Source organism: Oncorhynchus masou, chromosome 23, assembly GCF_036934945.1.
Source record: "Oncorhynchus masou masou isolate Uvic2021 chromosome 23, UVic_Omas_1.1, whole genome shotgun sequence".
Lineage (NCBI taxonomy): Eukaryota > Metazoa > Chordata > Actinopteri > Salmoniformes > Salmonidae > Oncorhynchus > Oncorhynchus masou.
In genome coordinates, this window is record NC_088234.1 from 63,527,801 (window position 1) to 63,544,035 (window position 16,235).

Below are 16,235 nucleotides of genomic sequence, written 5' to 3' on the forward strand. Positions count from 1 at the left end.
ACCCGTTTGTCAAGAGACACTAGAGGAGGGTAAGCTGATCCTAGTTCAGTTAAAAGGCAACTTCTACCTCAAGCCACATAGGAATGGAGAAGCAAAAAGAATATCTGGTTTACTCAGAGCTGTTATGCAGTAATCTAATCTCAAAGTTACAGACAGTAGTGTGTAAAGCCCAGGGCAGGACCAACACCCACAGCAGTCCTTCTAGGGAAACTGAAGAGGAGACTGAACCTTAATAACAGGTTTCGCCTGGATATATTTATGTAACCTATTTGTTAAGGTAACAATACATTTCTTACATGATGAGTAAACTACACCAATGTTACTGTAATTTCATTTTCTCCAATATGTTTTCATTAATTGAATTCACTTAGTCTATTTAATGAGAATTTGAAAGATTCTTATTTGCATAAAATAGACAGAGACGAGTCTTATCAAAAATAGATAATAGTATTTATTCTCGGAGCGCGCTGCCACGAACAACAGTTTTTCGTGTAACCACGAACAACAGTTTATATACAAAATTTGACGTCATTGGTGAATGAATCTCCTCCTCCCGACCAAGACAAAGCAAGTTTAAAAGTTAATTCCGTCTCACTAGCGCACACACAGGACACACTATATAACTGAATTAACTCTTGACCCCTCACCATTATCGATCACCACTTAGCTGACTGTTCTAGTTAACAGAAAACCTGGGAATGCACTCACTGCCTTATCTAAAACACCCCAGAGCTAAGTTTCGTCGGTTCACCCATAGTTTAAAGACCTTTTCTGCTTACTTAAAAATCCTTACTCCTAATCTCCTCCAACCTGGCTGGAATGGTATTGATTTAAATGTAATTACTCTGTTTCAGGCTCCACAATCCCTCACTCATGAACTCATATTGTTAATCAGATATAATAAAACAGGGTATAGTTTACTTAGTTACAGTTTCATTTAAAATGGGGATATTGTTTAGTCATTTATTTATAAAATTCCTAACAACCAACCAAATCATAAGTTCTGTATGAGAAATAACAGCCTTTAAAATGACTCAATAACATACAACATTTTAACACAATTCTGATCTTTTATCATTTATAAAATCAGAACAAGAAACTGACAAGAATTGATGTATAAATAAAAATAAATAAACCATTCCTTCCCTGATATATTATTAGAATATCATCATAAATAAACGGATCTGAAGACGGGGTAGTTCTAGCCTGGTTACACAAGACATAACGCTGTACTCACCATCGTCCATACGGTAAGGTGAGCAGTGTTTATTTAGTCTGTTTTAACCAGGCTAGGATAGGTCATGTGTAAACTACTGTCAGGATATATTGAGCAGCAGTGAGTTGATATGTTCCCTTTAGGCCTGAATTCTGACAAGGTTTGGCTCAATTCCTCTTCAATTCAGCAGGTAAACCGACATGTGCTTTTCAATGAGGATAATTAGAATTGGGATTTCAGTTCACTTCCTGAATTGGCTGAATTGAAATGGAATTGGCCCTAACTCTGAACCAAGTAATGATGTAAATGAAGATTTACATGAACATTTGAGTTACAAGCATAGATCTTAAGGACTTTGGCCCGTAGCGTTTCAAAAGCATAGTTTAGGTCTACAGAATAAACACATTAATACATTCAATGCAGACATCTCAGGTGCTCCACTTATCAATGCAACCAATCTCACCCTAAGTACATACATTAACTGAGACAATCATGTCTTAAACCCATGATAGGATTCACAAAACTGTTTCAACAAGGTCACATTCAGCAGGCACCTCAATGGGATGAAACGCTGTGAAACAGAAAAGATGCTACCTCAATCTGTCATTTGCATTTGACAAAATGTTTTCTCCCACGTTTACACTGCTGAACATAACCCTGGTTTCAGTCGACTAAACACGGCTCTTGAGGGGCACAGCGGTCTAAGGCAATGCATCTCAGTGCAGAGAGGTGTCACTACATTCCCTGGTTCGAATCCAGGCTGTATCACATCCGGCTGTAATTGGGAGTCCCATAGGGTAGCGCACAATTGGCCCAGCGTTGTCCAGGTTTGGCTGGGGTAGGCCGTAATTGTAAATAACAATTTGTCCTTAATCAACTTGCTAGTTAAATAAAGGTTAAATAAAAAAATGATTGCATAAAGTTTCCTAGCGCCAAAATAACAAATCTTGTACAAAAGACCATAGAGAATAAAGTCTGAGCATCGATGAGATTGACTTAATAGGTGAAGGCTAAGGGCTTAGCTACCGTGCCATGGGTGGGCTGGGAGAAATCATTGGTAAACATTCCCATAGGAGAGATGTGCATTGGGACAGTGGTAAACATTCCAATAGGAGAGATGTGCATTGGGACAGTGGTAAACATTCCAATAGGAGAGATGTGCATTGGGACAGTGGTAAACATTCCAATAGGGGAGATGTGCATTGGGACAGTGGTAAACATTCCAATAGGAGAGATGTGCATTGGGACAGTGGTAAACATTCCAATAGGAGACATGTGCATTGGGACAGTGGTAAACATTCCAATAGGAGAGATGTGCATTGGGACAGTGGTAAACATTCCAATAGGAGAGATGTGCATTGGGACAGTGGTAAACATTCCAATAGGAGAGATGTGCATTGGGACAGTGGTAAACATTCCAATAGGAGAGATGTGCATTGGGACAGTGGTAAACATTCCAATAGGAGACATGTGCATTGGGACAGTGGTAAACATTCCAATAGGAGAGATGTGCATTGGGACAGTGGTAAACATTCCAATAGGAGACATGTGCATTGGGACAGTGGTAAACATTCCAATAGGAGAGATGTGCACTGGGACAGTGGTAAACATTCCAATAGGAGAGATGTGCATTGGGACAGTGGTAAACATTCCAATAGGAGACATGTGCATTGGGACAGTGGTAAACATTCCAATAGGAGAGATGTGCATTGGGACAGTGGTAAACATTCCAATAGGAGACATGTGCATTGGGACAGTGGTAAACATTCCAATAGGAGAGATGTGCATTGGGACAGTGGTAAACATTCCAATAGGAGACATGTGCATTGGGACAGTGGTAAACATTCCAATAGGAGACATGTGCATTGGGACAGTGGTAAACATTCCAATAGGAGACATGTGCATTGGGACAGAGCATCAGTGCTCCAAAGAGAGTATGGCCTCATCTTTTTTTATAGCCCGGTAACATACATGTAAGTCCTGTGTTGCTTGGCCTTCGGGGAAGTTAGAGGATGCATCTCAATAGTAAGAAACAAGTCTTTCAACTTTGTGTTTATATCGTTGACAGTTAATGGTATGTATCTGTTACCGGGTGTACATTTTTTATGTATTTTAAATTGTCCACTGAAACAAAATCCTCTCCATCCTCTCCACTGATCTGAAAACACAGGATAGCTGAAAGCAGTATGGAAGCGGCCTACCAGGAAGTAGTGTTTACCTAACCAGCTCGTTCAGTGCAGCTGAAGGAAAGCAGATTGGCAAAAGAAGTGACTTTAGACTATTGAGACCCGATGTGATGGCATATTGCTGCAGAATGCTGTGGTAGCCATGCTGGTTAACTGTGCCTTGAATTCTAAATCAATCAGTGTCATCAGCAAAGCAGCCCCACACCATCACACCTCCTCCATGCTTCACGTGGGAAATACAACATGCGGAGATCATCCGTTCACCCACATCACGTCTCACAAAGACACGGCGGTTGAAACCAAATATCTCCAATTTGGACTCCAGACCAAAGGACAAATTTACACCAGTCTAATGTTCAATGCTCATATTTCTTGGCCCAAGCAAGTCTCTTCTTCTTATTGTTGTCCTTTACTAGCAGTTTCTTTCAGCAATTCAACCATGAAGACCTGAATCACAGTCTCCTCTGAACAGTTGATGTTGAGATGTGTCTGTTACTTGAACTCTGTGAAGCATTTATTTGGGCTGCAATTTCTGAGGCTGGTAACTCAAATGAACTTTTCCTCTGCAGCAGAGGTAACTCTGGGTCTAACATTCCTGAGGTGGTCCTCATGAGAGCCAGTTTCATCATAGCGCTTGATGGTTTTTGCGACTGCACTTGAAGAAACATTTAAAGTTCTTGAAATGTTCTGTATTGACTGACCATGTCTTAAAGTAATGATGGACTGTCGTTTTTTCTCTTTGCTTATTTGAGCTGTTCTTGCCATAGCCCTATTTGGTAAAAGACCAAGTCCATACTATCTTCTATATACCGCACCTACCATGTCGCAATACAACTGATTGGCTCAAACACATTAAGAAGGAAAGAAATTCCAATAATGAGCTTTTAACAAGGCACACCTGTTAATTGAAATGCATTCCAGGTGACTACCTCATGAAGCTGGTTGAGCGAATGCCAAGAGTGTGCAAAGCTGTCATCAAGGCAAAGGGTGGCTATTTGAAGAATCTCAAATATAAAATATATTTTGATTTGTTTAACACTTGTTTGGTTACTACATGATTCCATGTGTGCTACATGATTCCACTGAGAACTACACAGTGACATGAGCCTACCAGACAAGCAAAATAACACTGAAACATGCATGAGAGCATCAGCTGTTCCGGACAACTGTGTGATCACGCTCTCCGCAGCCGATGTGAGTAAAACCTTTAAACAGGTCAACATTCACAAGGCCGCAAGGATAGACAGATACCAGGACGTGTAACACTGAGCATGCGCTGACCAACTGGCAAGTCTTCACTGACATTTTCACTCTCCTTGTCTGAGTCTGTAATACCAACATATTTCAAGCAGACCACCATAGTCCCTGTGCCAAAGAACACCAAGGTAATCTGCCTAAATGACTACCAACCCGTAGCACTCACGTCTGTAGCCATGAAGTGCTGTGAAAGGCTGGTCATGGCTCACATCAACAAGATCATCCCAGAAACCCTAGACCCACTCCAATTTACATACCGCCCCAACAGATCCACAGATGATACAATTTATGTTGCACTTCACACTGCCCTTTCACACCTGGACAAAAGGAACTCTTATGTGAGAAGGCTATTCATTGACTACAGCTCAGCGGTCAACACCATAGTGCCCTCAAAGCTCATCATTAAGCTAAACACCTCCCTCTGCAACTGGATCCTGGACTTCCTGACGGGCCGCCCCCAGGTGGTAAGGGTAACAACACATCCGCCACGCTGATCCTCAACACGGGGACCCCTCAGGAGTGTGTGCTCAGTCCACTCCTGTACTCCATGTTCACTCATGACTGCACGGCCAGGCAACAAAGAGACAGCCTATAGGGAGGAGGTCAGAGACCTGACCATGTGGTGCAAGGACAACAACCTCTCCATCAATGTGATCAAGACAAAAGGAGATGATTGTGGACTACAGGAAAAGGAGGACTGAGCATGCCCCCATTCTCATCGACGGGGCTGTAGTGGAGCAGGTTGACAGATTCAAGTTCCTTGGCGTCCACATCACCAACAAACTAGAATGGTCCAAACACACCAAGACAGTCGTGAAGAGGGCACGGCAAAACCTATTCCCCCTCAGGAGACTGAAAAGAATTTGCATGGGTCCTTAGATCCTCAAAAGGTTTTACAACTGCACCATCGAGAGCATCCTGGTTGCATCACTGCCTGGTATGTCAACTGCTCGGCCTCCGAACGCAAGGCACTACAGAGGGTAGTGCATACGGCCCAGTACATCACTGAGGCCAAGCTTTCTGCTTTTCAGGACCTCTATACCAGGCGGTGTCAGAGGAAGGCCCTAACAATTGTCAGACTCCTGCCACCCTCGTCAGACTGTTCTCTCTGCTACCGCATGGCAAGCGGTACCGAAGCGCTAAGTCTAGGTCCAAGAGGCTTCTAAACAGCTTCTCCTGAACAGCTAATCAAATGGTTACCCAGACTATTTGCATTGCCCCCCCCCCCCCCCCTACACTTCTGCTACTCTAAATAACTGTTACCTACATATTACCTCAATTACCTCGACACCGGTACTCCCGCACATAGACTCTGTACCGGTACCCCCTGTATAAAGCCTCGCTATTGTTATTTACCGCTGCTCTTTCATTATTTGTTACTCTAATCTCTTTTTTTTGTATTTTCTTAAAACTGCATTGTTGGTAAAGGGCTTATAAGTAAGCATTTCACTGTAAGGTCTCCAGCAGTTGTATTCGGCGCATGAGACAAATAAAATTTGATTTGGTTATTTCATAGTTTTGACGTCTTCACTATGATTCTACAATGTAGAAAATAGTAAAACTAAAGAACAACTCTTGAATGAGTTGGTGTTGTAAAACCTTTGACCAGTAGCGTACATATGATTCTCATTACTTCCTCTTTCCTTACATCATTTGGCTTAACAAGATAAGAACATGGCCCATATTCATAAGGCACTCCAGTGTGGGGATCATCATGATAACAATGGACTGATAAGATTACAGAAACCTCTGTAGTGGGTATGAAGGCTTTGTACATAGTAACACATTAAATAACAATAATGAGGCTATCGTTCCTTTAGTTTATTTAGCACATTTTCTCTTACTTTGTTAAAACCCTGCATTATTGGTTAAGGGCTTGTAAGTAAGCATTTAACGGTACGGCCTACACCTATTGTATTCGGCGCATGTGATCAATACATTATTTGATTTTGATTCAGCATGGTAATGTAAAGTCCAGTTACATCCAGGGCAGGCTGTTGTTGTGGCTAAATATATTACGGACTCATTTCTGACCCCTTGTGGACAGAGTCATACTACACTATCATAAATAAACACAAAAGAGCCAAAGGAAAGGGGGATAACTAGCAGGTTGTACAACTGAATGCATTCAACTGAAATGTGTCATCCGAATTTAACCCAACCCCTCTGAATTAGAGAGGTGCGGGGGGCTGCCTTAATAGACATCCACGTCTTCCAAGTGCAAGTTTCTTCCTGAAGTGCTTAACTCAGGTTTCCATTTGGGTGCTTCAAATTATATAGCACCATCTTACATGTATTTATTTATGCTAGTGTCTAGATCTCAGTAGCTGACAAATTCCAACGTGTTCCATTTCCATCCTGTACCTGGGATGTCTGGGAAACCTGAGCATTTTGGAAAAGTTTAATTTTGCAACCCCACTGGATACTAGTCCCTTGGACTCTCATAGACACAAATCTCTATAAATTCTAAATCCTCCCGGTAGATACACAACATCATTAGAATGAGACATAACTGTTTCTGCACGCTTCAATAGTAAATCACGGCCTCATTCCCTGAATCTAACCTGCACCATAGACAAGAGACACACTACACACTGAAAGCTGAACGGATGCTTTAACACACACACACACACACCACACACACACACAACACTCCTACAGAGACACATCTGTTAAACTGCATGGGGTGAACAAATTAGAAAGCAAACCTGTTTCGATGTCAGACAGACAATAAGACTTTTTTGGGAGTATCAAAATAAAAAATAAATTATGTTCAGTTTTGAACAAACTGATGTGGGATTTTATCATTAGGATTCTATTAGACTTATTAGGCTGCTCAAAAAGTACAGTTCTGTGTTCAACACAAGCCTGGGGAGTGTTTCTTTATTCTCATAAAATGTTCGATAGTTGAATCTGGACTTTTATAACTGACATACTACACATTTAAATCCTTGTCTCGTTGATTATGTGTCTAGATTTGTACTCACAACAGTAGGTACATGAGGAAAAGAAGGCCTCCGATTGGATAAGCCAGATTGTCCGGTGTGACTTTCCCCTCCGTCATTGGCTGGGTGACTTCTTAGGGGCGGGTGGTGGGGTAGGATGGGGGAGCAGTGTATATAATTGGGTTTCTATGGAAGCCATTGTCTATACGTATCCATGGCAATAGTTGCCGGGGTGTTGTCAGCACAACATTATAGGCGCAGACACAGACATGGGCACTGGATTAGCACTGCCATGGGGCCCAGCGCCTAGCATTCCTCTGCTTTCCGACTGGGGTAAGCAGCTACTAGGCTGGGCTCCAGTGGCTGAGCCACAATGGCCGCCTCTGGTAGCAGGGGTCAACACCTCCGAATGGAAGCCGACTTCCTTAAAACTGAAAACGTTTACTAGGGCAAATTAACATATCTAATAGGCAATATTCCCTTAACATTTCAGAACATATAGCCCCAGAGAACGCTCTTGTTCAGGCTGTTTTGAGACAGCTGCTAGGGATCTTTCTAAACTTTTCAGAACGTTTATCCCCAGTGAACGTGCCTCAGTCCCGCAATGCAACGATGAAGGGTAGAGATGGATAGTGAGGGAGCAGCTAGTTGAGGTGGATGGTTTGCTTCATCAACCAATAGGTGATAAAGGCCACATCCTGTGAGGACACACAGTAGATGTAGTTGAGAGACAGGCCTCTGTACAGACCCTTCTTCACCCCATACTGACTGTACACAAGAGTCTTGGTCAGGGTACTGTAGAGGGAGACAAGTGGGAAGACAAAGTTATGCTTTATTTTACAGTGCTTGGCAGGAACGTATTTATCAATTACATTGTAATATGTTAATTACATGATAATAAAAGATAAAAATCAGTTAGAGATGTTTGGAACAGGTTATTCTGCCAGTGCCAGTCTGTTTGGCTGGTTAATACAGACAGAGACGTACACACAGGCTCGGGAATGACATCATCAGACACACAAGCCCTCATTGTATGGAGTAGAACATAGTAACTCAACAGTCTTACTGGAAGAGAGGAGGTTGTCTAGTAAATCATTACGGAGTATCAGGTGCTGGAGTAATTCCACTGCCACGGTGCAGCAGGGTGAACTGTGAAAGGCAGGCCTGGTATGCTGTAGTCTCCTTGAGGACCAACCATGTTCACTCATGACTGCACGGCAAGGCACGACTCAATAATACCCATACTCCACAAAACTCCTATTGCCAAGCGATTTTTCTAAGTATTCAAACAGGGTCCTTTTGCCTTTCAGATCGTAATACATTAGATTATATGTGCAGGGGTATATACTTTTTTTTAATAAGAGCCCTGTGTTTGGAGAGGAAGGGTTAAATGGCGCCACTTACCGACATTCGTCAGATTCAGGAAGCACCACTCCTAACCGCATCCTTCTCCAGGCAACATCTAGAGGATAGCTGGGAGAGGAGATGGAGAAGAGGAGTACTCTGGACAGGAGACAGAGAAGAGAAGGGGGGAACAGGGAGAAGAGGAAAAGAGGGGAACAGGGAGAGGAGAAGAGAAGAACAGGGAGAGGAGACGGAGAAGGGGGGAACAAGGAGAGGAGACGGAGAAGGGGGAACAAGGAGAGGAGACGGAGGAGGGGGAACAAGGAGAGGAGACGGAGAAGGGGGAACAAGGAGAGGAGACGGAGAAGGGGGGAACAAGGAGAGGAGACGGAGAAGGGGGGAACAAGGAGAGGAGACGGAGAAGGGGGGAACAGGGAGAGGAGACGGAGAAGGGGGGAACAGGGAGAGGAGACGGAGAAGGGGAGAACAAGGAGAACAAGGAGAGGAGACGGAGAAGGGGGGAACAGGGAGAGGAGACGGAGAAGGGGAGAACAAGGAGAGGAGACGGAGAAGGGGGAACAAGGAGAGGAGACGGAGAAGGGGTGAAAAGGGGGTGGAGAAGAAAAGAGGGGAACAGAGAGAGGAAACGGAGAAGGGGGGAACGGGGAGAGGAGACGGCGAAGAGGTGAAAAGGGGGTGGAGAAGAGAAGAGGGGAACATGGAGAGGAGACGGAGAAGGGGGGAACAGGGAGAGGAGAAGAGGGGAACAGGGAGAGGAGAAGAGGGGAACACGTAGAGGTAGAAGAAAAGAGGGGAACAGGGAGAAGAGAAGAGGGTAGGTCTTTAAAACCAATCAATCCATCAGTCAAACACCCAATCAGTCAATCAATCAACCTACTATATGGTCTGTGGACAGCTCCGGCCACTCCTTCCACAGAGCAGGTTGACGTTGGTCTACAGCACCAGCACCTCTGGGTTGTCTGAGGACGGTCGTCCCAGTATCTCTGGGAAGTCCTCAACGTGCTGAAGGTAATGAACAAGAACCCTGGAGGGAGGGAGGGAGGGAGGGAGGGAGGGAGGGAGGGAGGGAGGGAGGGAGGGAGGGAGGGAGGGAGGGAGGGAGGGAGGGAGGGGGAGGGAGGGAGGGAGGGAGGGAGGGAGGGAGGGAGGGAGGGAGGGTCACAACACCGTGTGTGTGTGTGTGTGTTCACCTACATCTGGAGTCATGCCTATAAGAGTTGGGATCAGTCCCTTGTAGAAGCTAGGGATGCCTCCTTCCTTTAAAAAATAAAAATAAACACCACCACTGAGAATCAATTAATGAGAAACACAAACACAGGTAACAGGTTGAATGTGAAACTGAAAGACAAATAAAGGGATAGGTCAGAACAAATAAAATAGCATACCTTTAGGTATATGGTCTGGAAGGCATTTCTGATGCCCGTGTAGTGATGGTGTCCTTTCATCTGGTAAACCAGACAGGCTCTGATCACGTCAAGAGGGTACGTACATATCACTGCTGTCATCCCTGAGCAACAATAACATGGTAAGATAAAATATACTAACCAACAACTGTTGGTGTTTTGTTGAAACTATTGTTGTGGAAAAATAATCAGGAGTAAGGAGGTATCTTCTCTGCATTATACAAGCCTCCGTTTGTCTTTTCTGGATTCTCCCTGCCTGCCATGAAAGAGGCCCTTTTCACCACGGATCTTCTCTCACCTGCCATAGCACCGACCACGGGCCTGTGGATGTGTCCAGAGACGTCCAGCTGTTTACTGAGGATCTTCTTGGATTTGTCAAAGGCCATGAACTGGATAGCTCCGTAGGGGAATATCCTGGCCATCATGGCCCCATTGCCTTTATAGAGCCCCAGGTAACCCTCCTTTCTTGGCACGACACGGAGAGTAGCTACCAAACCTCGAGGAGAGAGGGAGGGGAGAGAGAGTGAAGGAGAGAAATAAGCAAGAGATAATTGTGTGGAGGGATGTCATAGTTTAGTTTTCACTGCAACCAGGTGGTAGAAGAAGGAAAACCTGTGTCAGATGTCCATGGGAGGGGTGATACACGAGTGACACTGACAAACCAACTGACAAAACACATGTTTACATGTTCAGTAACACTTCCACCGCAGCAGAGTTATCTAGTTCTTACCCAGGTCTTTGTCGTGGGGACTGTTGGCTTGCAGTAAGAACTTCACTCTGTCCAGAGGAGCGATGGTGTATTTGGCACTTCATCCTGCTACACCTAAACACACCCAGACAGATACAGACACCCTCAACATGAGCATATCTGGGCTAGACTAAGTAAAATAACCATTAGATTAATCTGAAGAATTATCTGTTGGATGAGCCCAGACCCGAAACACGTTAGTTTGGATAAATGCATATTACATCACTTTGGACAGGTCATGGGGTTTCTTTCCATGTTCACCATCTGACTAATAAGACAATCTTAGTTACAGATAGAACAGAGTAATAGCCACAATATAACTGGCAGATGGATGATGATACACACAAACAGTTATAGCAACAGACCTTGACATCGTCATGTGACTTCTCCAGGCACCGTATCTACTGTATAGACAACAGACCTTGACACCGTCATGTGACTTCTCCAGGCACCGTATCTACTGTATAGACAACAGACCTTGACACCGTCATGTGACTTCTCCAGGCACTGTATCTACTGTATAGACAACAGACCTTGACACCGTCATGTGACTTCTCCAGGCACCATATCTACTGTATAGACAACAGACATTGACACCGTCATGTGACTTCTCCAGGCACCGTATCCACCGTATAGACAACAGACCTTGACACCGTCATGTGACTTCTCCAGGCACCATATCTACTGTATAGACAACAGACCTTGACACCGTCATGTGACTTCTCCAGGCACCATATCCACTGTATAGACAACAGACCTTGACACCGTCATGTGACTTCTCCAGGCACCGTATCTACTGTATAGACAACAGACCTTGACCACCGTCATGTGACTTCTCCAGGCACCGTATCTACTGTATAGACAACAGACCTTGACCACCGTCATGTGACTTCTCCAGGCACCATATCTACTGTATAGACAACAGACCTTGACCACCGTCATGTGACTTCTCCAGGCACCGTATCTACTGTATAGACAACAGACCTTGACCACCGTCATGTGACTTCTCCAGGCACCATATCTACTGTATAGACAACAGACCTTGACCACCGTCATGTGACTTCTCCAGGCACCATATCTACTGTATAGACAACAGACCTTGACCACCGTCATGTGACTTCTCCAGGCACCGTATCTACTGTATAGACAACAGACCTTGACCACCGTCATGTGACTTCTCCAGGCACTGTATCTACTGTATAGACAACAGACCTTTTATTTAACTAGGCAAGTGAGTTAAGAACATATTCTTATTTTCAATGACTGCCTAGGAACTGTGGGTTAACTGCCTTGTTCAGAGGCAGAAGGACAGATTTACACCTTGTCAGCTCAGGGGTTTCAATCTTGCAACCGCACAGTTAACTAGTCCAACGCTCTAACCATTGCACTCCACGAGTAGCCTGCCTGTTATGCGAATGCAGTAGAAGCCAAGGTAAATTGCTAGCTAGCATTAAACTTATCTTATAAAAAACAATCAATCATAATCACTAGTTATAACTACTTATCCAGTTTAGCAGGCAATATTAACCAGGTGAAATTGTGTCATTTCTCTTGCGTTCATTGCACGCAGAGTCAGGGTATATACAACAGTTTGGGCTGCCTGGCTTATTGTGAACTAATTTGCCAGAATTGTACGTAATTATGACATACATTGAAGGTTGTGCAATGTAACAAGAATATTTAGACTTATGGACACCACCCGTTAGATAAAATACAGAACGGTTATGTATTTCACTAAAATAATAAAAGTTGTTTTCTCCAAAATGATAGTTTCCGGATTCTATCATATTAATGACCAAAGGCTCTTATTTCTGTGTGTTATTATGTTATAATTAAGTCTGACTTGATAGAGCAGTCAGACTGAGCAGCAGCAGGCCTGTAATCATTCATTCAAACAGCACTTTTGTGCGTTTTGCCAGCAGCTCTTTGCAAGCACAGCACTGTTTATGACTTCAAGCCTATCAGCCTAATGGCTGGTGTAACCAGTGTGAAATGGCTAGCTAGTTAGCTGGGTGTGCGCTAATACCGTTTCAAACGTCACTCGCTTTTAGATTTGGAGAAGTTATTCCCCTTGCGCTGCAAGGGCCGCGGCTTTTGTGGAGCAGTGGCTGTTGTCGATGTGTTCCTGGTTTGAGCCCAGGTAGGGGCGAGGAGGGAGACGGAAGCTATACTGTTACAATGGCAATACTAACATCCAATAGTCAAAGGTATATGAAATACAAATGGTATAGAGAGAAATAGTCCTATAAATACTATATACTTAACTACAACCTAAAACCTCTTACCTTGGAATATTGAAGTCTCATGTTAAAAAGAACCACCAACTTTCATATGTTCTCATGTTCTCAGCAAGGAACTTAAACGTTAACATTTTTACATATTACTTTCTTCTCCAACACTTTGTTTTTGCATTATTTAAACCAAATTGAACATGTTTCATTATTTATTTGAGGCTAAATTGATTTTATTGATGTTTTATATTAAGTTAAAATAAGTGTTAATTCAGTATTGTTATCAGCCGATTAATCGGTAATATCAGCCGATTAATCGGTATCGGCTCTTTTGGTCCTCCAATAATCAATATCGGCGTTGAAAAATCATGATCGGCCGACCTCTACTCCAGGCACTGTATCTATATTTGTATATAAATAATAACCTGCACATTCTGTGCCAGTTTCCCTAACCTGCATTAAAGCTGGTATCCAGCCGTTTATGCAACAAACAACCAACACCGTTTCTTTCCCTCGGACATCATTGCACGCCATTTTGTTTTCCCAGAATTCTGGATGCTCCTCTCCTCCGTTTCATCAACAACACAAAAACAATAACAAATGCGCTGGGGTTGAACAGTGCTGTTTCACCTGAGGCTGACTGAACAGTGGTGCGGATTTCAGCTTTAAACTTAGTCCTGGACTAAAAAGAATCGCCATTGAGCATGCTTTTTAATCCAGGTCCAAGACAAATCAGCTTAATCTGGGTTTGTGAAACCTACTCACAAACTCATTATGCCTATATCGCTCTGCCAAGGTCTAGGCGTTTAAGTTGTCAGAACTCTGTAGATACCCATTTCTTCTGGATCTCTGGTGAGTTTTAATTTAGATGATAGTAGTCTGTTATTGCCGGATGAATTGCCTGCACACTATGCAGCTCATCAGAACCAGGGCTTGTGTCACTGGATGTGTACTACTGTATGTTCTGTATTGTATTTCTGTATTATCATCACTAGTGAAGTCTACAGCCGCCCTTACCTTCACCCTTACCTCCAGCCTTACCTCCGTCCTTATCTCCGCCCTTACCTCCAGCCTTACCTCCGCCCTTACCTCCAGCCTTACCTCCAGCCTTACCTCCAGCCTTACGTCCGCCCTTACCTCCAGCCGCCCTTACCTCCGCCCTTACCTCCAGCCTTACCTCCAGCTACGAAGGAGAGGACAAGGTGATAGTCCCCCTGAGTGTGGTCGGGGATCACAGGACGACCACGGGTGAGACTGCATCGTCCGTTGCCATGATGTGTTATGTTCAATCAGGACCCGAATGCATCCATAACTATGCAAAGAAAAAAACACAACAGCTACATTACATTCTCACCCAACATTAAAAAGGACAACGCTCGACGTCATTATCAGACCAACAATATAACTTACTAACACTGACATTCTGCCTTGCCTTGAGAGGCACATAATTATGTGAGGCATAACGTCCGTAAACTGTTGATCACTAAAACAATGTATAATCAATACATAATTTGGTTAGCTGGCTAGTCACGTGTCAAAACAAAAAAAATAGCTAGTAGTAGCTGGCTGTCATTGAAGTCGAGTTATCGTGCTACCGTTACTAGCAGATGAACGTTAAATAGTCAACTAGCTACAATTTCGAATCTCTACTATTGAATGGACTGTTCAAACACTGACTCACAGTTCAATCGACTGTTGCTGTACTAATAACTTATATTAGCCATCTTACCCACTGCTAGGTCAACACTGTCAGATGAACAACCGTTGCAAAACAAATCTCGCCAGCGTTAGCATTTGCAGGAAGCCTCCGTCGCTTCCTGATTCCCCGAAGAAACCTGCCTGATGGGCACTCGTGGAGACAACCTCACCGAGCGACAATTGTGAGTTCAGTTTCTGGTCACTATTTTTTGCGAGAAATGCGTAGTTAAAGAATAGCGGAATGTGATTAGGCAAACAGCAATACAAAAAACAACTGGCTACCGGTTAAATGTATGTATGAAGGGTTAAGGCACATGTTTTTATGATCACAAACAACTGGTGCCCTTCATGTGCACAGATCCACTGTCTCATGCGAATGACGTCATTGGCAAATAATAAAAACGGCATAATTAAACCATAAATGTGTCAATTAATAATATGTAAACAACTGCCTAAACACTTAATAATTTCCTACATATAGGGTCAGATAGTACTCTTGTGGAGCAGGTTAGTGTTTTTAAGGTGTTATTATTACACAGTTCTAAAACATATTTTTAAAGCTGTTATTATTACACAGTTGTAAACCATACAGAATATGAAGCAAAACATTAGTTTGTTAAAGGTTATCTATGGTTTGAAGTAGTTTGATAGTAGTTTGTTTCCTCTACTCATAAGAGAAAGTAGACAAATGCTCCATTCCAGGTTTTCCCAATGACTCTTCACTCCAGAGCTGAGTTGACTCGAGACCGTAGGTCGCGTCTGGGAGAGGAGGGAGAGAGGGCTTCCCCGAATGGATTGACACAAGAAGGATTTACGCTTTAAATGGTGTTTTATTCAGTATGGCTATATACGTGTTGATAAAAACACTATTGGTAGATTGTGTCAATGTATCAGCGTTGTAAAGAAGAGCTACTAACCAGCCATATTTTCCGAGTGAAACCAATACAATGATCGTCAGTGTCTATCAGGAGTGGAATATTATTAGCAATTCAGACAGTGCAACTGTCTCTCTGGTATGTAAAGTATTTGAGCTGCCTTTTAAAGTCAACGTGTAAATAACATCTAAACCAACACCACGTATGTTATTTGTGACATTCACGAATAGCTTAGCCAGCCATCCAATGCCACGAGTGTCAAATACTCGATATTTTTCGGACATTCGGTCAAGTGCAAAAAAATCTACTCG

At 43.4% G+C, this 16,235-nt stretch overlaps 2 protein-coding genes across 8 annotated transcripts in view; one reads left to right on the top strand and one right to left on the bottom strand.

The window, feature by feature from the left end:
• Nucleotides 1–428: 428 nt before the first annotated feature.
• On the bottom strand, nt 429–15,498 carry LOC135511181 (solute carrier family 25 member 16-like). Of its 5 annotated transcripts, XR_010451220.1 has the most exons (7): nt 15,081–15,497; nt 14,529–14,663; nt 10,671–11,195; nt 10,355–10,476; nt 9,847–9,993; nt 9,009–9,107; nt 429–8,399 (listed from the first exon to the last, which is right to left on the bottom strand). XR_010451220.1 is itself a non-coding variant. In XM_064932798.1 (6 exons), exons 4-6 carry the CDS (start codon nt 10,795–10,797, stop codon nt 10,128–10,130), a joined length of 348 nt encoding a protein of 115 aa, XP_064788870.1. In that variant the 5' UTR covers nt 10,798–10,859; nt 11,103–11,195; nt 14,529–14,663; nt 15,081–15,498; the 3' UTR covers nt 10,087–10,127. The 5 variants fall into 5 exon arrangements, 4 of the variants coding, with proteins under 4 accessions (XP_064788870.1, XP_064788869.1, XP_064788867.1 ...); XM_064932798.1 differs by lacking the exons at nt 429–8,399; nt 9,009–9,107; nt 9,847–9,993 and adding an exon at nt 10,087–10,226 and having other exon boundaries at nt 10,671–10,859; nt 11,103–11,195; nt 15,081–15,498; XM_064932797.1 differs by lacking the exons at nt 429–8,399; nt 9,009–9,107; nt 9,847–9,993 and adding an exon at nt 10,087–10,226 and having other exon boundaries at nt 10,671–10,868; nt 11,103–11,195.
• Nucleotides 15,180–16,235, top strand: part of LOC135511180 (methylcytosine dioxygenase tet3-B-like) — a 74,610-nt gene continuing 73,554 nt past the window's right edge. For 2 of the 3 annotated variants that reach the window (XM_064932791.1, XM_064932793.1), the window contains exon 1: nt 15,777–16,062. The gene's annotated coding sequence lies outside the window, so the exon portion shown is untranslated. Of the gene's footprint in view, nt 15,232–15,776; nt 16,063–16,235 lie in introns of those variants that run through there. The other variant, XM_064932792.1, reaches the window with a different exon arrangement.

Coding starts and splice junctions, on each gene's coding strand:
- LOC135511181 (XM_064932798.1), bottom strand. CDS start 10,797: ATGATGGCCAGGATATTCCCCTACGGAGCTATCCAGTTCATGGCCTTT. Junction 10,477..10,670: donor CGTGGTCGGTGCTATGGCAG/GTGAGAGAAGAT, acceptor ATTGTTGCTCAG/GGATGACAGCAGTGATATGT. Junction 10,227..10,354: donor TCCAGACCATATACCTAAAG/GTATGCTATTTT, acceptor TATTTTTTAAAG/GAAGGAGGCATCCCTAGCTT.